General features: G+C 39.3%; 1 protein-coding gene and 1 pseudogene across 12 annotated transcripts in view; one reads left to right on the top strand and one right to left on the bottom strand.

Annotated features, from left to right (window-relative positions):
- LOC105493027 (coiled-coil domain containing 181) overlaps positions 1–21,493 on the top strand; it is a 69,180-nt gene extending 47,687 nt beyond the window's left edge. For 9 of the 12 annotated variants that reach the window (XM_071075293.1, XM_011760450.3, XM_071075266.1 and 6 more), the window contains 2 exons: positions 19,058–19,212; positions 21,298–21,493. In XM_071075293.1, the coding sequence (XP_070931394.1) occupies positions 19,058–19,212; positions 21,298–21,457 (315 nt within the window). In that variant the 3' untranslated portion in view covers positions 21,458–21,493. The remainder of the gene's footprint in view (positions 1–19,057; positions 19,213–21,297) is intronic. The other 3 variants (XM_011760451.3, XM_071075285.1, XM_011760458.3) reach the window with 1 other exon arrangement.
- Positions 4,408–5,326, bottom strand: LOC105493026 (ornithine decarboxylase antizyme 1 pseudogene; annotated as a pseudogene).
- Positions 21,494–23,824: the final 2,331 nt, after the last annotated feature.

The raw sequence follows: 23,824 nt of genomic DNA, 5'->3' as shown, positions 1-23,824 counted from the left end.
TTGGGAGGATGGATGTTATTTGGGAGTTTTTATATCATTGACTAGGAATTACAGAGAACTAACAGGGGTCATGAAGGACAGGAGGAATTTGGGGTTGGGTAAAGAAGCAGCACAGCATATTGCTGTAGTGATTAAAGGTATAGAAGACAAGAGGAGTTTATGTTTCAGTCAGTGACTATGGAAAACACAGCTATGGCCATACTGCTGATAGCTTCTTGGACGATGATGGGCCTTCAGGCCTCATGGCATTCCATGTATTGATTTTTTTAAATGGGGTATTTGCAAAAATAAATGTACAGTATGTTCTGTTGTGCAATATTTGTACATAATTGTGCTATATTTGTACATAATAAACAGTAATCTTGGATTGTATTCTCAGAAAACATGAGTCACATTGAACATAATTTATTTCAAAATATTTATGTAGAAGACATGGTTATATATTTCCCTTTGAATATTTATTTTGTATATGTAGTATTTTTTGCTACATTTCAAGTCTGTCTCAAAAATAGATTTTAATGAGAAATAGTATCACAAGCTAATAGTATTCCAACGTACTTTTATGAACTTTGTCTCTACTGAAGCTGAAATATAGCACAATTTGGTAGCTGATTAATTTGGCTTATTAATACATTGCTATAATAAGTGCATTATGTTGATTATTTCTGTGGGACATCCTGTATAATGTGAGTCATAGTTTCCAGAAAATATCTTTAGCATTTATAGATTGTGGAATGACCTTTTTTACATTAGATGAATAAAAGATCTTAGGTGATGTAATTTTTATTGCCATTTTTAGGAAAAATAGCTAAAAATGACTTTCCATCATTGTTTTGAAATTTGCTTCTCTTGATCAGTGCTATATATGTATACACACACATGAAAATGTATGTATGTATATAGTCTATCTATGTTAACTGTCCATAGGTACTTATATACCTTGTGTATTCTGCATTGGATGCAGAATATGTAATGTTGTATTAATGCCCATATAGTCTAGTTGGTTGATAGTGTTGTTAAGATCTTCTGCATGTTTATTGTTTTCCCCCATTTTTCCTATGAATTACTGAGAAAATAGTGTTCATAATTTCATCTATCATTTTGCCCCTTGCCTATTTCTCCTTTGGTTCTGTTGAGTTTTGCTTCATGTATTTTCAATGTTGTGGGTATACATTTAGGACTTTATGTCTTCCTGATAACAACCTTTTCCCTTTATGAAATGTCCCTCATATCCTGAAGTCTGTTTTGTCTGAGGTTAATGTAGCCACACCAGTGCTCTTATGCTTACCATTTGCATGGTATAACTTTATTCATATTTTACTTTCAATGTATCCATGGCTTTGTATTTAAAGTGGTTTGTGCAGACGTCATATATTTGAATCTTCCAGTCCAGCACTCCACTCCTTTTACTTAGTATTCACTTGTATTTAATTATTTTTTTAAATTATACTTTAAGTTCTGGGATACATATGCAGAAAGTGCAGGTTTGTTACACAGGTATACACATGCCATGGTGATTTGCTGTACCCATCAACCTGTCATCTACATTAGGTATTTCTCCTAATGCTATGCCCTCGCTAACCGCCTACCCTCCAACAGGCCCCAGTGTGTGATGTTCCCCTCCCTGTGTCCATGTGTTCTCATTGTTCAGCTTCCACTTATGAGTGATAACATGCAGTGTTTGGTTTTCTGTTCCTGTGTTAGTTTGTTGAGAATGATGGTTTCCAGCTTCATCCATGTCCCTGCAAAGGACATGAACTCATCCTTTTTTATAGCTGCATGCTATTACGTGGCATGTAACTGCCACATTTTCTTTCTCCAGTCTATGATTTATGGGCATTTGGGTTGGTTCCAAGTCTTTGTTATTGTGAATAGTGCCTCAGTAAACATACATGTGCATGTGTTTTTATAGTAGAATAATTTATAATCCTTTGGGTATATACCCAGTAATGGGATCACTGGGTCAAATGGTATTTCTGGTTCTAGAGCCTTGAGGAATTGCCACATTGTCTTCCACAATGGTTGAACTAATTTACACTCCCACCAACAGTGTAAAAGAATTCCTATTTCTCCACATCCTCTCCAGCATCTATTGTTTCCTGACTTTTTAATGATCACTATTCTAACTGGTGTGAGATGGTATCTCATTGTGGTTTTGATTTTCATTTCTCTAATACTAATGATGATGAGCTTTTTTTCATATGTCTATTGGCTGCATAAATGTCTTCTTAGAGAAGTGTCTGTTCATATCCTTTGCCCACTTTTTGATGGGGTTGTTTTTTTCTTGTAAATTTAAGTTCCTTGTAGATTCTGGGTATTAGCCCTTTGTCCAGTGGATAGATTGCAAAAATTTTCTCCCATTCTGTAGGTTGCCTGTTCACTCTGATGATAGTTTCTCTTGCTGTGCAGAAGCTCTTTAGTTTAATTAGACCCCATTTGTCAATTTTGGCTTTTGTTGCCATTGCTTTTGGTGTTTTAGTCACGAAGTCTTTGCCCATGCCTGTGTCCTGAATGGTATTGCCTAGGTTTTCTTCTAGGGTTTTTATGGTTTTAGGTCTTATGTTTAAGTCTTTAATCCATCTTGAGTTAATTTTTGTATAAGGTGTAAGGAAGGGGTACAGTTTCAGTTTTCTGCATATGGCTAGCCAGTTTTCCCAACACCATTTATTAAATAGGGAATCCTTTCCCCATTGCTTGTTTTTGTCATGTTTGTCAAAGATAAGGTGGTTGTAGATGTGTAGCATTATTTCTGAGTCCTTTATTCTGTTCCATTGGTCTATATATCTGTTTTGTTACCAGTACCATGCTATTTGGGTTACTGTATCCTTGTAGTATAGTTTGAAGTCAGGTACCATGATGCCTCCAGCTTTGTTCTTTTTGCTTTGTATTGTCTTGGCTATGCAGGCTCTTTTTTTTTGTTCCATATGAACTTTAAAGAAGTTTTTTCTATTTCTGTGAAGAAAGTCAATGGTAACTTGATGGGGATAGCATTGAATCGGTAAATTACTTTGGGCAGTATGGCTGTTTTCATAATACTGATTCTTACTGTCCATGAGCATGTAATGTTTTTCCATTTGTTTGTGTCCTCTCTTATTTCCTTGAGCGGTGGTTTGTAGTTCTCCTTGAAGAGATCCTTCACATCCCTTGTAAGTTGTATTCCGAGGTATTTTATTCTCTTTGTAGCAATTGTGAATGGGAATTCACTCATGATTTGGCTCTGTTTATCCTATTGCTGTATAGTAATGCTTGTTATTTTTGCATGTTGATTTTGTATCCTGAGACTTTGCTGAAGTTGCTTATCAGGTTAAGGAGATTTTGGGCTGAAACGATGGGGTTTTCCAGACATACAATAATGTCATCTGCAAACGGAGACAATTTGACTTCCTCTCTTCGTATTTGAATACCTGTATTTCCTTCTCTTGCCTGATGGACCTGGCCAGAACTTCCAATACTATGTTAAATAGGAGTGGTGAGAGAGGGCATCCTTGTCTTGTGCCAGTTTTCAAAGGGAATGCTTCCAGCTTTTGCCCATTCAGTATGATATTGGCTATGGATTTGTCATAAATAGCTCTTATTATTTTGAGATATGTCCCATCAATATTTAGTTTATTGAGAGGTTTTAGCATGAAGGGCTGTAGAATTTTATTGAAGGCCTTTTCTGCATCTATTGAGATAATCGTGTAGTTTTCGTCATTGTTTCTGTTTATATGATGGATTATGTTTATTGATTTGTATATGTTGAACCAGCCTTGCATCCCAGGGATGAAGCCGACTTGATCTTGAACTTTTTCATGTGCTGCTGGATTCAGTTTGCTGGTATTTTATTGTGGATTTTCACATCGATGTTCATCAGGGATATTGGCTTGAAATTTTCTTTTCTTGTTGTGTCTCTGCCAGGCTTTGGTATCAGGATGATGCTGGCCTCATAAAATAAGTTAGGTAGGAATGCCTCTTTTTCTATTATTTGGAATAGTTTCAGAAGTAATGATATCAGCTCCTCTTTGTACTGCTGATAGAATTCAGCTGTGAATCTGTCTGGTCCTCAGCTTTTTTTGGTTGGTAGGCTATTACTGCCTCAATTCAGAACTTGTTATTGGTCTATACAGGGATTTGACTTATTTATGGTTTGGTCTTGGGAGGGTGTATGTGTCTAGGAATTAATCCATTTCTTTTAGATTTTGTAGTTTATTTGCAAAGAGGTGTTTTTAGTATTATATAGTTCATTATATGATGGTAGTTTGCATTTCTGTGTGATCAGTGGTGATACCCCTTTATCATTTTTTTATTGTGTCTATTTGATTCTTCTCTCTTTTCTTCTCTATTAGTCTGGAGAGCGGTCTATCTATTTTGTTAATCTTCAAAAACACAGCTCCTGGATTAATTGATTTTTTTTTTTTTTTTTAATTTGGAGTGAGCATTTATTTGCACAATTACAACATGCGGACAAACCCAGGTGAGATGAGTGAGTCTATGTTTCCACCCACCAGGCTGACAAGGGGTGGCCCCAGGGGCCGGATGCCCAGTCCCCAGGAGGCCCTACTCCTCTTCCTCTCCCGAAGACTCTCTCTCGAAGGTGTAGGCCGTGAAGCAAGCGTCCAGTGTCTTGGGGACAAGGGGATGCCCCGGTCTCACAACCTCAAAGCCCAAAAAGCTGAAGGTTCAGAGCAAGGCAGCTCTGTCCTGGTGGTTTCTTGTGGAAGCAAATGAAGAAAGGCATGGTTGGCTCGCAGCTGCTCCTCAGCAAATTCCAGGAGAACTGCAAAGCTGTCCTTGCTCCCTTCAGGCAGCCGCCGCCCGGGATCTCGATGTAGAGGCTGCCGCCACTCAGCACTGTTCCACAGTTAATGCGTTTGGCGTCTGTGAGCCCGGACTGGAGGTTGAGAATCCTCATCTTGTCATTGGACATTACTTCCTCTGTTACATTCAGCCAATCATCCAAGTAGAATAAGTTAGCTGAAAGATTGTGATCCCTCTGACTATTCCCTCCCCACCTGGGATCTTCAGGGGTGGGTGAGGGGCTTCAGGGGTGGGTGAGGGGCATCAGGAGCACCACCGAGGCCCCCGACCCGGGTTACTACAGCAGCGGAGGGAGAGCCTGGAACTCTCACTGCTGCTGCCCTGGGGGCTGTGCAGGCTTAGAAGCGGCATGGTGCGGCTGGCGTGGATGGTGGCGCTGGGTTTATCCCCTTCCTTCTCTCTGGCGAAGCAGTGGCTATTGAGGGTCTGCTGCAGGGAGGATTTCACCATCCTGCCAGTGGGGTCCGAAACCAGGAAAACCTCCCCTGGCCTCTCCCTCCCGCCGCCGCCGCTACTCGCCATTCGTGATTAATTGATTTTTTTGAAGGGTTTTTCATGTCTCTATCTCCTTCAGTTCTGCTCTGATCTTAGTTATTTCTTGCCTTCTGCTAGCGTTTGAATGTGTTTGCTCTTGCTTCTCTAGTTCTTTTAATTGTGATGTTAAAATGTTGATTTTAGATATTTCCCGCTTTCTCCTGTGGGCATTTAGTGCTATAAATTTCCCTTTAAACACTGCTTTAGCTGTGTCCCAGGGATCTGGTACATTGTGTCTTTGTTCTCATTGGTTTCAAAGAACTTATTTGTTTCTGCCTTAATTTTGTTATTTACCCAGGTGAAGGTGGTTTTATTCAGGAGAAGGTTGTTCAGTTTCCATGTAGCTGTGCAGTTTTGAGTGAGTTTCTTAATCCTGAGTTCTAATTGGATTGCACTGTGGTGTGACAGACTGTTTGTTATGATTTGCATTCTTTTGCATTTCCTGAGGAGTGCTTTACTTCCAACTATGTGGTCAGTTTTGGAATATGTGCTATGTCGTGCTGAGAAGAATGTATATTCTGTTGATTTGGGGTGGAGCGTTCTGTAGATGTCTATTAGGTCCACTTGGTGCAGGACTGAGTTCAATTCCTGGATATCCTTGTTCACTTTCTGTCTCATTGATCTGTCTAATGTTGACAGCAGGGTGTTAAAGCCTCCCACTACTATTGTGTGGGAGTCTAAGTCTCTTTGTAGGTCTCTAAGGGCTTGCTTCATGAATCTGGGTGCTCATGTATCAGGTGCATATATATTTAGGATAGTTAGCCCTTCTTGTTGCATTGATCCCTTTACCATTATGTAATGCCCTTCTTTGTCTTTTTTGATCTTTTTTGGCTTAAAGTCTGTTTTATCAGAGACTAGTATTGCAACCCCCTGCTTTTTTTTTTTTTTTTGCTTTCCATTTGCTTGGTAAATATTCCTCCATCCCTTTATTTTGAGGCTATGTGTGTCTTTGCACATGAGATGGGTCTCCTGAATACAGCACACCTATGGGTCTTGACTCTTATCCGATTTGCCAGTTGTGTCTTTTAATTGGGGCATTTACCCTATTTACAGTAAAGGTTAATATTGTTATGTGTGAATTTGATCCTGTCATTATGATGCTAGCTGGTTATTTTGCCTGTTACTTGATGCAGTTTCTTCATAGTGTCAGTGGTCTTTACAATTGGCATGTTTTTGCAGTGGCTGGTACCAGTTTTTCCTTTCCATATTTAGTCCTTCCTTCAGGAGCTCTTTTAAGGCAGGCCTGGTGGTGACAAAATCTCTCAGCATTTGCTCGTCTGTAAAGAATTTTATTTCTCCTTCGCTTATGAAGCTTAGTTTGGCTGGATATGAAATTCTGGGTTGAAAATTCTTTTCTTTAAGAATGTTGAATATTGGTCCCCACTCTCTTCTGACTTGTAGGGTTTCTGCAGAGAGATCTGCTGTTAGTCTGATGAGCTTCCCTTTGTGGGTAACCCGACCTTTCTCTCTGGCTGCCCTTAACATTTTTTTTCTTTATTTCAAACTTGGTGAATATGACGATTATGTGTCTTGGTGTTGCTCTTCTCGAGGAGTATCTTCATAGTGTTCTCTGTATTTCCTGAATTTGAATATTGGCCTACCTTGCTAGGTTTGGGAATTTCTCCTGGGTAATATCCTGAAGAGGGTTTTCCAACTTGGTTCCATTCTCTCTGTCACTTTCAGGTACACCAATCATGTAGGTTTGGTCTTTTCACATAGTTCCATATTTCTTGGAGGCCAAGTTTGTTCCTTTTCATTCTTTTTTCTCTAATCTTGTCTTCACATTTTATTTCATTATGTTGATCTTCAATCTCTGATATCCTTTCTTCCACTTCATTGATTTGGCTATTGATAGTTGTGTATGTTTCACGAAGTTCTTGTGCTGTGTTTTTCAGCTCCATCAGGTCATTTATGTTCTTCTCTAAACTGGTTATTCTAGTTAGCAATTCGTCCAACCTTTTTTCAACGTTCTTAGCTTCCTTGCATTGTGTTAGAACATGCTCCTTTAGTTCAGAGGAGTTTGTTATTACCCACCTTCTGAAGCCTACTTCTGTCAATTTGTCAAACTCATTCTCTGTCCAGTTTTGTTCTCTTGCTGGCGAGGAGTTGTAATCCTTTGGAGGAGAAGAGGCATTCTGGTTTTTGGAGTTTTCAGCCTTTTTGCACTGGGCTTTCCTCGTCTTTATGGATTTATCTACCTTTGGTCTTTGATGTTGGTGTTCTTTGGATGGGGTTTTCATGTGGATATCCTTTTTGTTGATGTTGATGCTATTCCTTTCTGTGTGTTAGTTTTCCTTCTAACAGTCAGGCCCCTCTGCTTCAGGTCTGCTGGAGTTTGCTGGAGGTCCACTCCAGACCTTGTTTGCTTGGGTATCACTAGCAGAGGCTGCAAAACAGTAAAGATTGCTTCCTGTTCCTTCCTCTGGAAGCTTTGTCCCAGAGGGGCACCTGCCAGAGCTCTCCTGTCTGAGGTATCTCTCGACCCCTGCTGGGAGGTGTCTCCCAGTCAGGAGGCACGGGGGTTAGGGACCCACTTGAGGAGGCAGTCTGTCCCTTAGCAGAGCTCAAGCACTGTGCTGGGAAATCTGCTGCTCTCTTCAGAGCTGGCAGGCAGGGACATTTAAGTCTGCTGAAGCTGTGCCTGCAGCCACCCTTTCCCCCAGGTGTTCTGTCCCAGGGTGATGGGACTTTTATTTATAAGCCCCTGACTGGGGCTGCTGCCTTTCTTTCATATATGCCCTGCCCAGAGAGGAGTAATCTAGAGAGGCAGTCTGGCTTTGCCAAACTGTGGTGGGCTCTGCCCAGTTCCAACTTCCTGGCTGTGAGTGGAAAACTGCCTACTCAAGCCTCAGTAATGGTGGACGCCCCTCCCCACACCAAGCTCAAGCATCCCAGGTCGACTTCAGACTGCTGTGCTAGCAGTGAGAATTTCAAGCCAGTGGATCTTAGCTTGCTGGGCTTTGTCAGGGTGAGATCCACTGAGCTAGACCACTTGGCTCCCTGGCTTTAGCCCCATTTCCAGGGGAGTGAATGGTTCTCTCTCACTGGCAGTCCAGTATGAAGAAAAACTCCTGCAGCTAGCTCGGTGTCTTCCCAAATGGCTGCTCAGTTTTGTGCTTCAAGCCCAGGGCCCTGGTGGTATAGGCATTCCAGGGAATCTCCTGGTCTCCTGGTTGTGAAGACCCTGGGAAAAGCGTGGCATTTGGGCCATATTGCACTGTTCCTTATGGCACAGTCCCTAACGGTTTCCCTTGGCTAGGGGAGGGAGTTCCCTGACCCTTAGTACTTCCCAGGTAAGGTGATGCTTCACTCTGCCTTGGCTCACTCTTTGTGGGCTGCACCACTGTCTAACCAGTCCCAGTGAGATGAGCAGAGTACCTCAGTTAGAAATACAGGAATCACCTGCCTTCTGTGTTGATCTCGCTGGGAGCTGCAGACTGGAGCTGTTCCCATTTGGCTGTCTTGCCAGCCACCTGTGTATTTAATTATAATTATTGATCTGATGGTTTTTAGATCTGTCATTTTGATATTTGTTATCTATTTGTTCAATTACTCATCCTTTTCTGCTTTCTAATCAAGTGTTTAAAAAACAGTCCTTTTTATTTTCTTGTATACTTTTTAGGTATGCCTCTGCATGCTTTTTTAAAAGCATTGCTCTGATTATAATATTTATACTGAATGTGTGGAATATCACCTTTGAAGAATTTTTTTTTCCTTTTGCTGGATATAGAATTTGAGGCTGATAGGTATTTTTCCCCTGCAGCATTTTAAAGATGATGTTCAATTGTTTTACAACGTGCATTGTTTCTATTCAGAGGTCGGCTATTATTCTTATCATTGTTCTTGTGTATATAATAAGTTTTTTTCCTCTTGCTTCTTTAAAATTTTCCTGGCTTTGGTTTTTAGAAGTTTATGACATGTGTGATTTTCTTTGAATTTACCTAACCTGGGTTTTGCTGAGCTTCTTGGATCTTTATGTTCATGTTTTGTACCAGATTTGGGAAATTCTCAGCCACTCTTTCTTCAAAGGTCTTTATTCTTTATTTTTCTTTTCCTACTTTATCTTTTTTCTCTTCTCCTTCTGAAAATTAAATTTTACATATGTTCTAACACGTGCTGTTATATCATGTTACTAAACTTCTGTTTACTGAAAATTTTTTTCCTTTGTTCAGTTTAAATCATTTCTGTTGATCCATCCTGAGGCATCAGTACTTCTGCAGTGTTCATTCCACTGTCAAGCCCATTCAGGGAATTTAGGTTGTGTTTGTTTTTTTTTTTTTAAATTTTTTTGTGGTGTGTTTGTTTGATTTCTTTTTTTTAATTATACTTTTAAGTTCTAGGATACATGTGTACAACGTGCAGGTATGTTACATATGTATACATGTGCCATGTTGGAGTGCTGCACCTGTTAACTCATCCTTTACATTAGGTATATCTCCTAATGCTATCTCTCCACCCCACGACAGGCCCCGGTATGTGATGTTCCCCACCCTGTGTCCAAGTGTTCTCATTGTTCGATTCCCACCTATGAGTGAGAACATGCGGTGTTTGGTTTTCTGTCCTTGTGATAGTTTGCTCAGAATGATGGTTTCCAGCTTCATCCATGTCCCTACAAAGGACATGAACTCATCCTTTTTTATGGCTGCATAGTATTCCATGGTATATGGAATATATACACATGTGCCACATTTTCTTAATGCAGTCTCTCACTGATGGACATTTGGGTTGGTTCCAAGTCTTTGCTATTGTGAATAGTGTCGCAGTAAACATATGTGTGCTTGTGTCTTTATGGCAACATGATTTATAATCCTTTTGGTATATACCCAGTAATGGGATGGCTAGGTCACATGGTATTTCTAGTTCTAGATCCTTGAGGAATCGCCACACTGTCTTCCACAATGTTTGAACTAGTTTACAGTCCCACCAACAATGTAAAAGCGTTCCTATTTCTCCACATCCTCTCCAGCACCTGTTGTTTCCTGACTTTTTAATGATCAACATTCTAACTGGTGTGAGATGGTATCTCATTGTGGTTTTGATTTGCATTTCTCTGATGGCCAGTGATGATGAGCATTTTTTCATGTGTCTGTGGGCTGCATAAATGTCTTCTTTTGAGAAGGGTCTGTTCATATCCTTTGCCCACTTTTTGATCGGGTTGTTTGTTTTTTTTTCTTGTAAATTTGTTTGAGTTCTTTGTAGGTTCTGGATGTTAGCCCTTTGTCAGATGAGTAGATTGCAAAAATTTCCTTCCTTTCTGTAGGTTGCCTGTCCACTCTGATGGTAGTTTCTTTTGCTGTGCAGAAGCTCTTTAGTTTAATTAGATCCCATTTATCAATTTTGGCTTTTGTTGCCATTGCTTTTGGTGGTTTAGTCATGAAGTCCTTGCCCATGCCTATGTCCTGAATGGTATTGCCTAGGTTTTCTTCTAGGGTTTTTATGGTTTTAGGTCTAACATTTAAGTCTCTAATCCATCTTGAATTAATTTTTGTATAAGGTGTTAGGAAGGGATCCAGTTTCAGCTTTCTACTTATGGCTAGCCAGTTTTCCCAGCACCATTTATGAAATAGGGAATCCTTCTCCCATTTCTTGTTTTTGTCAGGTTTGTCAAAGATCAGATGGTTGTAGATGTGTGGTATTATTTCTGAGGGCTCTGTTCTGTTCCATTGGTCTATATCTCTGTTTTGGTACCAGTACCATGCTGTTTTGGTTACTGTATCCTTCCAGTATAGTTTGAAGTCAGGTAGTGTGATGCCTCCAGCATTGTTCTTTTTGCTTAGGATTGTCTTGGCAATGCAGGCTCTTTTTTGGTTCTATATGAACTTCAAAGTAGTTTTTTCCAATTCTGTGAAGAAAGTCGTTAGTAGCTTGGTGGGGATGGCATTGAATGTATAAATTACCTTGGGCAGTATGGCCATTTTCACGATATTGATTCTTCCTATCCATGAGTATGGAATGTTCTTCCATTTGTTTGTGTCCTCTTTTATTTCGTTGGGCAGTGGTTTGTAGTTCTCCTTGAAGAGGTCCTTCACATCCCTTGTAAGTTGGATTCCTAGGCATTTTATTATCTTGGAAGCAATTGTGAATGAGAGTTCACTCACGATTTGGCTCTCTGTTTGTCTATTATTGGTGTATAGGAATGCTTGTGATTTTAGCACATTGATTTTGTATCCTGAGACTTTGCTGAAGTTGCTTATCAGCTTAAGGAGATTTTGGGCTGAGACAATGGGGTTTTCTAAATATACAATCATGTCATCTGCAAACAGGGACAATTTGACTTCCTCTTCTCCTAATTGAATACCCTTTATTTCTTTCTCCTGCCTGATTGCCCTGGCCAGAACTTCCAACACTATGTTGAATAGGAGTGGTGAGAGAGGGCATCCCTGTCTTGTGCCAGTTTTCGGTGGGAATGCTTCCAGTTATGCCCATTCAGTATGATATTGGCTGTGGATTTGTCATAAATAGCTCTTATTATTTTGATATACATCCCATCAATACCTAGTTTATGGAGAGTTTTTAGCATGATGGGCTGTTGAATTCTGTCAAAGGCCTTTTCTGCATCTGTTGAGATAATCTTGTGGTTTTTATCTTTGATTCTGTTTATATGATGGATTATGTTTATTGATTTGTGTATGTTGAACCAACCTTGCCTTCCAGGGATGAAGCCAACTTGGTCATGGTGGATAAGCTTTTTGATGTGCTGCTGGATCCGGTTTGCCAGTATTTTATTGAGGATTTTTGCATCGATGTTGATCAGGGATATTAGTCTAAAATTCTCTTTTTTTGTTGTGTCTCTGCCAGGCTTTGGTATCAGGACGATGCTGGCCTCATCAAATGAGTTAGTGAGGATTCCTCTCTTTCTAATAATTTGAATAGTTTCAGAAGGAATGGTATCAGCTCCTCTTTGTACCTCTGGTAGAATTCGGCTGTGAATCCATCTCATCCTGCATTTTTTTGGTTGGTAGGCTATTAATTATTGCCTCAATTTCAGAGCCTGTTATTGGTCTATTCAGGGATTCAACTTCTTCCTGGTTTAGTCTTGGGAGGGTGTAAGTGTCCAGGAATTTATCTATTTCTTCTAGATTTTCTAGTTTATTTGTGTAGAGGTTTTTGTAGTATTCTCTGATGGTAGTTTGTATTTCTGTGGGATCAGTGGTGATATCCCCTTTATCATTTTTTCTTGTGTCTATTTGATTCTTCTCTCTTTTCTTCTTTGTTAGTCTTGCTAGTGGTCTATCGATTTTGTTGATCTTTTCAAAAAACCACCTTCTGGATTCATTGATTTTTTGAAGGGCTTCTTTTATCTCTAACTCCTTCAGTTCTACTCAGATCTTAATTATTTCTTGCCTTCTGCTAGCTTTTGAATGTGTTTGCTCTTGCTTCTCTAGTTCTTTTAATTGTGACGTTAAAATGTTGATTTTGATATTTCCCGCTTTCTCCTGTGGGCGTTTAGTGCTGTAAATTTCCCTTTAAACACTGCTTTAGCTGTGTCCCAGAGATCTAGTACACTGTGTCTTTGTTCTCATTGGTTTGAAAGAACTTACTTATTTTTCCCTTAATTTTGTTATTTACCCATTCAGGAGAAGGTTGTTCAGTTTCCATGTAGTTGAGCTGTTTTGAGTGAGTTTCTTAATCCTAAGTTCTAGTTTGATTGCACTGTAGCCTGAGAGACAGTTTGTTGTGATTTCTGTTCTTTTACATTTGCTGAGAAGTGCTTTACTTCCAACTATGTGGTCAATTTTGGAATAAGTGCTATGTGGTGCTGAGAAGAATGTATATTCTGTTGATTTGTGGTGGAGCGTTCTGTAGATGTCTATTAGGTCCACTTGGTGCAGGACTGAGTTCAATTCCTGGATATCCTTGTTCACTTTCTGTCTCATTGATCTGTCTAATGTTGACAGTGGGGTGTTAAAGTCTCCCATTATTATTGTTTGGGAGTCTAAGTCTCTTTGTAGGTGTCTAAAGGCTTGCTTTATGAATCTGGGTGCTTGTGTATTGGGTGCATATATATTTAGGATAGTTAGCCCTTCTTGTTGCATTGATCCCTTTACCATTATGTAATGCCCTTCTTTGTCTTTTTTGATTTTTGGTTTAAAGTCTGTCTTATCAGAGACTAGTATTGCAACCCCTGCTTTTTTTTTTTGTTTTATTTTCCATTTGCTTGGTAGATCTTCCTCCATCCCTTTATTTTGAGCCTATGCGTGTCTCTGCACATGAGATGGGTCTCCTGAATACAGTACACTGATGAGTCTTGATTCTTTATCCGATTGCCAGTCTGTGTCTTTTAATTGGAGCATTCAGCCCATTTACATTTAAGGTTAATCTTGTTATGTGTGAATTTGATCCTGTCATTATGATGCTAGCTGGTTATTTTGCCTGTTAGTTGATGCAGTTTCTTCCTAGCGTTGATGGTCTTTACAGTTGGCATGTTTTTGCAGTGGCTGGCACCAGTTGTTCCTTTCCATGTTTAGTGCTTCCTTCAGGAGCTCTTGTAAGGCAGGCCTGATAGTGACAGAATCTCTCAGTATTTGTTTTTCTGTAAAGGATTTCATTTCTCCTTCACTTATGAAGCGTAGTTTGGCTGGATATGAAATTCTGAGTTGAAAATTCTTTTCTTTAAGAATGTTGAATATTGGCCCCCACTCTCTTCTGGCTTGTAGTATTTCTCCTGAGAGATCTGCTATTAGTCTGATTGGCTTCCCTTTGTGGGTAACCTGACCCTTCTCTCTGGCCGCCCTTTACATTTTCTCCTTCATTTCAACTTTGGTGAATCTGACAATTATGTGTCTTGGAGTTGCTCTTCTCGAGGAGTATCTTTATGGTATTCTCTGTATTTCCTGAATTTGAATGTTGGCCTGCCTTGCTAGGTTGGGGAAGTTCTCCTGAATAATATCCTGAAGAGTGTTTTCCAACTTGGTTCCATTCTCCGTCACTTTCAGGTATACCAATTAGACGTAGATTTTGTCTTTTCACATAGTCCTATATTTCTTGGAGGCTTTGTTCGTTTCGTTTTACTCTTTGTTCTCTAAACTTCTCTTCTCGGTTCATTTCATTCATTTGATCTTCAATCACTGATACCCTATCTACTACTGGATGAAATTGGCTACTGAAGCTTGTGCATGCGTCACATAGTTCTTGTGCCATGGTTTTCAGCTCCATCAGGTCATTTAAGGTCTTCTCTAACTGTTTATGCTAGTTAGCCATTCTTCTAATCTTTTTTCAAGGTTTTTAGCTTCTTTGCGATGGTTTCAAACATCCTTCTTTAGCTTGCAGAAGTTTGTTATTACCGATCGTCTGAAGCCTCTTCTCTCAACTCGTCAAAGTCATTCTCCATCCAACTTTGTTCCGTTGCTGGGGAGGAGCCACGTTCCTTTGGAGGAGAAGAGGCACTCTGATTTTTCAAATTTTCAGCTTTTCTGCTCTGGTTTCTCCCCATCTTTGTGGTTTTATCTACCTTTGGTCTTTGATGATGGTGACGTACAGATGGGGTTTTGGTGTGGATGTTCTTTCAGTTTTTTAGTTTTCCTTCTAACAGGACCCTCACCTGCAGGTCTAGTGGAGTTTGCTGGAGGTTCACTTCAGACGCTGTTTGCTTGGGTATCACCAGCGGAGGCTGCAGAACAGCAAACATTGCAGAACGGCAAATGTTGCTGCCTGATCCTTCCTCTGGAAGCTTCATCTCAGAGGGGCATCCAGCTGTATGACATGTCAGTTGGCCCCTACTGGGAGCTGTCTCCAAGTTAGGCTACTCGGGGGTCAGGGACCCACTTGAGGAGACAGTCTGTCCATTCTCAGATCTCAAACTCCGTGCTAGGAAAACCACTACTCTCTTCAAAGCTGTCAGACAGGGACATTTAAGTCTGCAGAAGATTCTGCTGCCTTTTGTTCAGCTATGCCCTGCCCCCAGAGGTGGAGTCTACAGAGGCAGGCAGGCCTCCTTGAGCTGTGGTGGGCTCCTCCCAGTTCGAGCTTCCTGGCTCCTTTGTTTACCTATTCAAGCCTCAGCAACTGCAGACATCCCTCCCCTAGCCTTGCTGCGGCCTTGCAGTTTGATCTCAGACTACTGTGTTAGCAGTGAGCAAGGTTTCGTGGGTGTGGGACCCTCCAAGCCAGGTGTGGGATATAATCTCCTGGTGTGCCGTTTGCTAAGACCATTGGAAAAGTGCAGTATTAGGGTGGGAGTGTCCTGATTTTCCAGGTATCGTCTGTCATAGCTTCCCTTGGCTAGGAAAGGGAATTCCCGAACCCCTTGCGCTTCTTGGGTGAGGCATTGCCCTGCCCTGCTTTGTGGGCTGCACCCACTGTCTGTCAAGCCCCAGTGAGATGAACCCAGTACTTCAGTTAGAAATGCAGAAATCACCCGGTTTCTGCATCACTTATGCTGGGAGCTGTAGAGTGGAGCTGTTCCTATTCGGCCATCTTGGATCCTCCTATCAGTTTATTTTTTTAAGTTTCCGTTTCTTTACTGAGATTCTCTGTTTATTCATTATATCCACCTTTTCATTTCTTACATATTAGACCTGTTTTATATTCATCTTTCCATTTCTTAAATATTAGACCTGTTTGTATCTAAATGCCAATATCCATGTCATGTTAGGATCAATCTGTTACTATTGAAGGCCTCTTTCTCTGGATTATGGGTCACGTTTTCTTGTTTCTTTAGATAGCCAGTGATTTTTAAAAATTGGTTAGTAGACTGTGGATCTTTACCCAATAAAAAAGTTGTAAGGAAATCTAGAATACGCTGTTTTCCTTTAAAGGGTATTGAATTTTTTTCTGGTAGGCAGTTAAATTAGTAAGGAATCCTCTTGATCCTGTCAGACTTTGTTTTATGCTTTGTTAGGATGGGTTTAGTTTGTTTTTGTCCTTAGTCCTAGAGCATGGTCCTTACTCTAGGATGTGATCCATACTTCCAAAGCATGGCCTTTTTAGGGTCGTAAGTGGTTGACCAAGGTAAGCAATGAAGTATTCCCACTATAATTGGATTGGAACTCCAATGTCTCCAAAACTATGCAACCTTTGTAATCTTTTTCATTAACAGCGGCCACTCTCTGTTAGACCTTACAGAGCCTCCCTCTACACATGTGCACCCCAGGCCTTGCCAAGGCCCAAGGGAAACCCCTACATAGACTTTTGGACCATCCCTCCACATGACTGCTTCCTTTCTAGTACCCTGCCCTGGGAATTCAGCTGTCTCAGCAGCCCCAGACTCCTATCTCTGTTTCATAAGCTCAGTTGGACTAATGACTGCTTGATGCTATGGCTCCTCCTTCCTATACTATTGTCTGGAAAGTGTCACCAAGTTCAGAGCCAGGGTGAATATGGGGGTTATAGCATGTTTTTTCTTACTCTCAGTAATCAAGCTGCTGTATACATTTTGTCTAGCTTTATGGCTAATTAGGGCAGAAGGGTAAATCTGATACCAATTACTCCATCATGGATGGATGCAAAAGTCTCCAATTCAGTCATTTATCCTTTTTTTATAATCAGATAATTTAATCCATCACTAATTTTTTTGTATAATTCATATTTTATCTTTATAATTTTTTATTTTCCTCTAATTTTTTATTTTGGTTCCCTCCACTTTTGAGAGTTATTTGCTATGATCTTATGCAGTGACATCTTTGCGTACCAATGCAGTCTATCATTTTGATGATAGTTCTGCTGTAATTTACCTTAAATTTTAAAAATACATTTTCTTGAATTTTTATTATACTAATAAACCTGGAATAATTTTAAAAATAATCATTTAAAGCATGACATAAAACTATCCATTTAATTTTTGAGCAAACTATGTTGGTTCTATCTTCAGTGCATATACAGAGTCCCACTACCCTAATCTAAACCACTATTTTCTTCTGTTGCTGGACTGTTAAAAAAGCCTAAAAACCCAGCCCCCTTCTACCTTGCCTCTCCCTCATTTAGTCTGTTTTCCACATAGCAGCCAGAATGATATTTCTAAAGTGGTGAATAAACTGTGTCACTTATGCTCAGAAACCCCCAATGGCTTCTCATCTCAAAATGAAATCCAGAGTTCCATGGCTAGCAAGGTTATATGTTACCTGATCCCTGCTACTTCCCTGACTTCATCTTCCACTCTTCAGCTACTTTGCTACAGCTTCACTTTGACTTCTTTGCTATTTATTGATCATGCCAAACACAATCCCTTCTTAGCTCCTTTGCTCTTATTGTTACCACTGCTTTTCTCCAGATATCCCATAACTTCCTCCCTCACTTTCTATTTAAATACCATCCTTTCTCCCCACTGCTGCCTTTATTACTCTCCTTCCCATATTTTCTTTTGAATCAGATCAGTCAATCAATCTGTCACTTATTTTTATCCTGTCTGTGCAGAACATTGTCCAATAGAACTTTCTGGGATGATGGAAATTTTCTGTATTTGCACTGTCCATTAGAGTACCTGCTAGCCATGTGTGTCTGTTAAGCATTTGAAATGTAGCTAGTATTACTGGGAAACTGAATTTTAAATTTTATTTAAATAGCCACTTACGACTTGTGGTTACTGTATTGTACAGTACAGAATGTGTGAGAGAGGGAACCTTAATTTTATTAATGCAACCCAGTACTTTAGTGCCTATTATGTAGTAAATAGTATGAATATCTGTTGAAAGAACAAAAGAATGGGGATACCTATGTATCCTGTTGCTCCCTGAATCCTTGACTCTTTAAAAATATTTTAACTTTAAATTTGTATTTAATTGACACATAATTTTACTTATTTATGGAGTACAGTGTGATGTTTTGATACATGTACACATTGTGTAATTAGCATATTACCTCAAACACTTGTCATTTCTTTACGATGAGAACATTCAAAAATCTTCTCCTCATTATTTTGAAATATACATTATTGTTAACTGTAGTCACTCTACTCTGTAATAGAACGCCAGAACTTATTCCTCCTGTTACTTTGTATCTGGACTCTTTTGATCTATAACCCCTGATTGAACACTTTTCTGTCATTTCTAGCAATTCCCAGACTTCCAGGTGTTTGGCAATGATTCTTTAGATCCAGGGGTCCTCTCCACAAAGTTCAGTTGTGCATCAAAGATCCTGAATAATCTTCTAAATTAGACTAAAGCATATTTGGCAATGTGGGTTACAAACAAGGGAAAAATGCAAGATACAGGAAACAGATGAGGGAAATGCAAGATATAAGCTCGATCACAAAGCTTATATTTGGGGGAAGTATTAAATGAATGTATCTTTTCCTTTTGCATTCTAGCCAGGAATCCACATGAGGTCACACTTTTCCCAAGGGCAAAGAGTACCAAATCTGTCCTCTTTTTCTTCTTTATTCCTCCAAATAAGAGCTCTTGCAACTTTTGAAAATTCCCCGAAGATAATATTCATCATGAACTTTGAGGGAGCATGAAATAAGCCACTCCTACTAGCTTTTTCTTATGTTAAAATTATGGCTGTTATCTTTATAAGAAAATTCTTATGACTGAAAATCCTTATGGCTACCCTTTACAATAGGAACTACAGTTTTGAAAAATGGGCTTAGCAGTTAAGTAACTTCTGAAAGATATTCTTAAAACTTAAGCGTGATGTATTTGGTTTGGATACTAGGAATGCAGGTAATGAGGCTGACATTATTATGAAAAATTGAAGAGTAGGAAATATATTCTTGTAGGATCCTATAAGGAGGGCTTCAAAATGTAGTTCTTGTTTATCTAAACTAAGTAAAGCTTATTTTTCTAATCAGCAGGAAAACAGAGATCCACAACAAGCTTTTCGATTATGGCTTAAAAAAAAGCACGAAGAGCAGATGAAAGAAAGAAAGACAGAAGAACTAAGAAAGCAAGAGGAATGCTTATTCTTCCTTAAAGGAACAGAAGGCCGGGAAAGGGCCTTTAAACAGTAAGTTAAAGGCAGTGCATTTCCCCCCTCCTCCTTCCTCATGGTCATTTGAAAAGTTATGTGATAAATTAAGATTGAAAAAAAAAACCCTCAAAATGTTTTCTCTTACAGCAAGTACCTATTCAGTTTTTAAATTCATGCCTTTACAAATGTATAATTCTTTAACTCCATTATATATATTATATATATGGAGTATTTTATATATATGCATACCAATTTTTCTTCAAGATACTTTTCAATACTTAAATTATTTCTTATGGCACCAGTGTGATAGCCTTTGATACCTTATCATTTATTGTTTGTTTATTTCTGTGAGAAATGGGTCAAAGATTGGTTACGCTTCTCTTACATAGCCCTCAGAAAAACTGAATTTGTCAATAAATGCAACCAATAAATGCACTGTATTTACCAATAAATGCAACCAATAAAAGTTGCATTTACCAGTAAAAGAAAGGTGGACTAAGGCGCAAAATCTGTATAGACCAAAGGAGATTTGGGTACATATTTTGGTAATTTAAGGCAAACCTGATTTTTAGTTATTTGGGTAAGATACTGCATGCCTAATTCTGACAATACAGATGTGGCTTCATATTTTTGCTAGCAAGCGTGGGGAGAGTTGGGGGACAAAATGTGAATATTGAGTCCAGTTGTGTGAAGTTCATTTCCTTCTTTCGTCTCTTTTGCTCTTTCCTTCTTTTCTTTTTCTCTTCCTTCCTTTTTCTTTCTTTCTTTCTTTCTTTTTTTTTTTCCTGTCACCCAGGCTGGAGTGCAGTGGCACGATCTCAGCTCAGTGCAACCTCACCCTCCCAGGTTCAAGTGGTTCTCCCACCTCAGCCTCCCGAGTAGCTGGGACCACAGGTGTGCACCACCACACCTGGCTAATTTTTGTATTTTTTTTAGTAGAGATGGGGTCTCACCATGTTGCTCAGGCTGGTCTCAAACTCCAGACCTCAAGTGATCCACCCACCTTGGTCTCCCAAAGTGCTGGGATTACAGGCGTGAGCCACCATGCCCAGCCTCCTTTTTCTTTTTCTAACATACCCTTTTATTATAACAGAAACAGTAAATGTGCATTGTAAAAATGGAGCAGTTTCAAGTTACTTTTTCATCACCCAGAAATTGTGACTGTTAGCACCAGTGTGCATACTGTCTAAGTATCTCTCTGTACATATATTTTCAATATCAAAATAGTGAGATCATACTGTATATGTTATTCTGCAATCAGCTTTTCATTGGCAATATTACCTAATATCCAACTCATATCCATTTATTCCCCAACAGACCCATAAATGAGTTACAGTTTATTTGCTTAAACTAGTAGCCAATTCAGAACCACATATCATCAGATTATGATATTTAGTTTTTTTTCTAATACACTTATTGTTTAGATTTCTGAAAAAAAAAAACCCAGGTATATGTATGTGCATATATATATACACATATATATACACATACACACACACACACAAACATACCACAAACACACTTATATACCAGGTATATGTGTATATGCAGTTATTTTTGCTATTATTTAAACAAGGTTTAAGACTTGAATTTGTTAGAATGTGGACTTTTCCTTTCCTACTTTTGATGTTTTCATGTTTGGCTTATTTTTCACTTTAAGAACTATTTTGTGGACTTAAAAGCTCTATAATTTACCTATAAGAAGAGTAAGGCAGCATTTCTGCATGACAGTATTCTTAACCTAGCTAAGTAATGTTTTAGAATACAGCTAGTTACAAAATGTAAGTTATTTGGAATCTACCAAATAGTAAGAAATCCTATTTCTAAAAAAATAGGACCTACCGCACACATAAAATAGTGTTTATTATTAAAAAACCAATTAAGTTGGCAGTTCATCGTAAGACAGATAATTTCAAACATTTGACCCCAAATCTAACTATCTTTTCTTGTATGAGCCTTGGGTGTAATTTACATTTTTCAATTAATAGTTAAAAATTTGTGTTGTGATAGTATTTCATTGTAAAGAAATGTCTATTTATTTTGTCTATAGTAGTAACTATATAGCATGAAGAGTGTATTCAGGTTGATACTCACCAAATCTGATCATGACTCTTTCTACAGATGGCTAAGAAGGAAACGGATAGAAAAAATAGCAGAGCAACAAGCTGTCAGAGAGAGAACTAGACAGCTCCGACTAGAAGCTAAGCGTTCTAAACAGTTACAGCACCACCTATATATGTCAGAAGCCAAACCTTTTCGTTTTACTGATCATTATAACTGAAAGTTTCTATTAAATATTATTTCAGTGGGCAGCTGCTATCAAAATTTTGGATATAATTTCTTATGGTCTGTGTACTTTGGTTGTACTCTAAATTATGGAAATGATATTTATCTTTTATTGACAGTGAATTTTTTTAATACTAGAACAAAATAAATTTTTTTTTCTCACAGTGTTATAATGTGTTGTGCCGTCTCAGTCTGTGCAACCAACTGAACAAATGAATTCTATGTCCTTCTACTTCTAAATTATTAATGTTTCTAGCTGAAAACAAAAGAAAGGTACAGATTTCTATTCATACTTCCTATTATTGTTAAAAAATTACAATGGAACATTTCTTAAATTTGAAGGAGTGACTCCTTAAACAAGCCTGGTTCACGGCCTTAAAGTCCTATTTATGTCAACTTTGGATTTGAATAATCATGGCAAGCTAAGCAATAGGGTAGGCCTAATTCCACTTGTTAGTACCTTAAAAAATACACCCTATATGCGAGAGCTAAACATTGTGTACTATGGATATAAAGATGTCCCCAGTAGACAACGGGGACTGCTAGGGGGTGAGGGAAGGGAGCAAGGGTTGAAAAACTTAACTATTGGGTACTGTGCTCTCTACGTGGGTGATGGGACCAGTCACACCCAGACCCTCAGCAACATGCACCATTCCCATGTAACTAACGCACGTATGTATCCCCGAATCTGAAATAAAACTTGAAATGATGAAATAGCAATTATGTGTAATACTCTTTTAGGTATGTTACAAAATTAGCCAACTTTTATTGAGAGCTTAAAACATTTTAAAATGTATTATAAATGCTTTATATAAATAATGTAATCATATATGACAACCCTATTAGTGTCATTCTGCAGAGGAGGAAACTAAAGTATATAGACATGAACATTTTGTTCACATAGACTGATCTGTATGGTTGCAAAATCCTTTCTCTTAGTTATATTATAAAGATTACATTCCTTGGTAGAATATGTGAGATATTTAAGAGTATACAAGAATCCAGTGTGTAGAGGAATAGTACTTCTGATACATGTAAGAGCGTGTAAGGGGTGGAGGACAAAGGTAAGCATACAAGTGTGATGGAGAAGGGACAGTCACTGTAAGCATTCTGGCAAAGCTTTAAAAGACAAAGTTCTGGCTGGGCGCGGTGGCTCATGCCTGTAATCCCAACACTTTGGGAGGTTGAGGCGGGAGGATCACTTGAGGCCAGGAGTTTGAGACCGGCCTGGCCAACATGGTGAAACCCCATCTCTACTAAAAATACAAAAATTAGCCGGACGTCGTGCCATGCACCTGTAGTCCCAGCTGCTTAGGAGGCTGAGGCATGGTAATTGCTTGAACCCCAGAAGTGGAGGTTGCAATGAGCCAAGTCATACCACTGCACTCCAGGTGACAGAGTGAGACCCTATCTCAAAAAAAAGAGACGAAGTTTTTTTTTTTTTTTTTTTTTTTTTTTCTGAAACAGAATCTCGCAGTCACCCAGGCTGGAGTGCTGTGGCACATCTCGGCTCACTGCAACCTCCACCTCCCTGGTTCAAGCAATTCTCCTGCCTCAGCCTGCTGAGTAGCTGGGATTACAGGCACTTGCCACCATGCCCAGCTATTTTTTGTATTTTCAGTAGAGACGGGGTTTCTCCATGTTGGTCAAGTTGGTCTCAAACTCCTGACCTCAGCTGATCCACCTGCTTCAGCTTGCCAAAATGCTGGGATTACAGGCGTGAGTTATGAGTTACTGCACCCAGCCAGTTTGATTCATTTTTACTTAATTTTTATATATGGTGTGAGGTAGAGTAAGAAAAAACAAACTGTTTTTCCTTCTATACTCTCAATACTCAGTACATCACTTCCGACACCAGATGTTTAGGTTGTTTTCCCCAAGACCAAACAATTTCCCCATTCTCTGCAGACACCAACTAGGTATTCTACAATTCAATTCTGACACTAGCCAGAGTTGATGCAGACCTTACACCCAGGCTCAGTCCCATGAAACTGCCCCCTACTTTGGACGTCAATTGCAAATAACAGGTCCCCCAGTTACGGTTTCCACATTAATTTGCTAGAATGGCTCACAGAACTCAGAGAAACATGTTTATCTCTTTTTAAAAGGATGCAACTCAGGAATAGCCAGATTGAAGAGATTCATGGGGCAAAGTATGGAGGAAGGGTGGTGGAGCTTCTATGGTCTTGGTACCTGCACATGTTCAGCAACCTAGAAAGCTGTCTTAAACCTTTTGGGTTTTTATGGAGTGAGGGGCTTCATTATGAAGGCATGAATGATTAAATCATTGGCTACTGGTGACCAACTTAACCTTCAGGACTTCCCCCTCCCCTGGAGGTCTACTCTCTAATTACTTGGTTGG

The sequence above is a fragment of the Macaca nemestrina genome, chromosome 1 (assembly GCF_043159975.1).
Source record: "Macaca nemestrina isolate mMacNem1 chromosome 1, mMacNem.hap1, whole genome shotgun sequence".
Lineage (NCBI taxonomy): Eukaryota > Metazoa > Chordata > Mammalia > Primates > Cercopithecidae > Macaca > Macaca nemestrina.
Note: the sequence above shows the minus strand (reverse complement) of the source record. Positions and strands in the feature narration are given on the sequence as shown.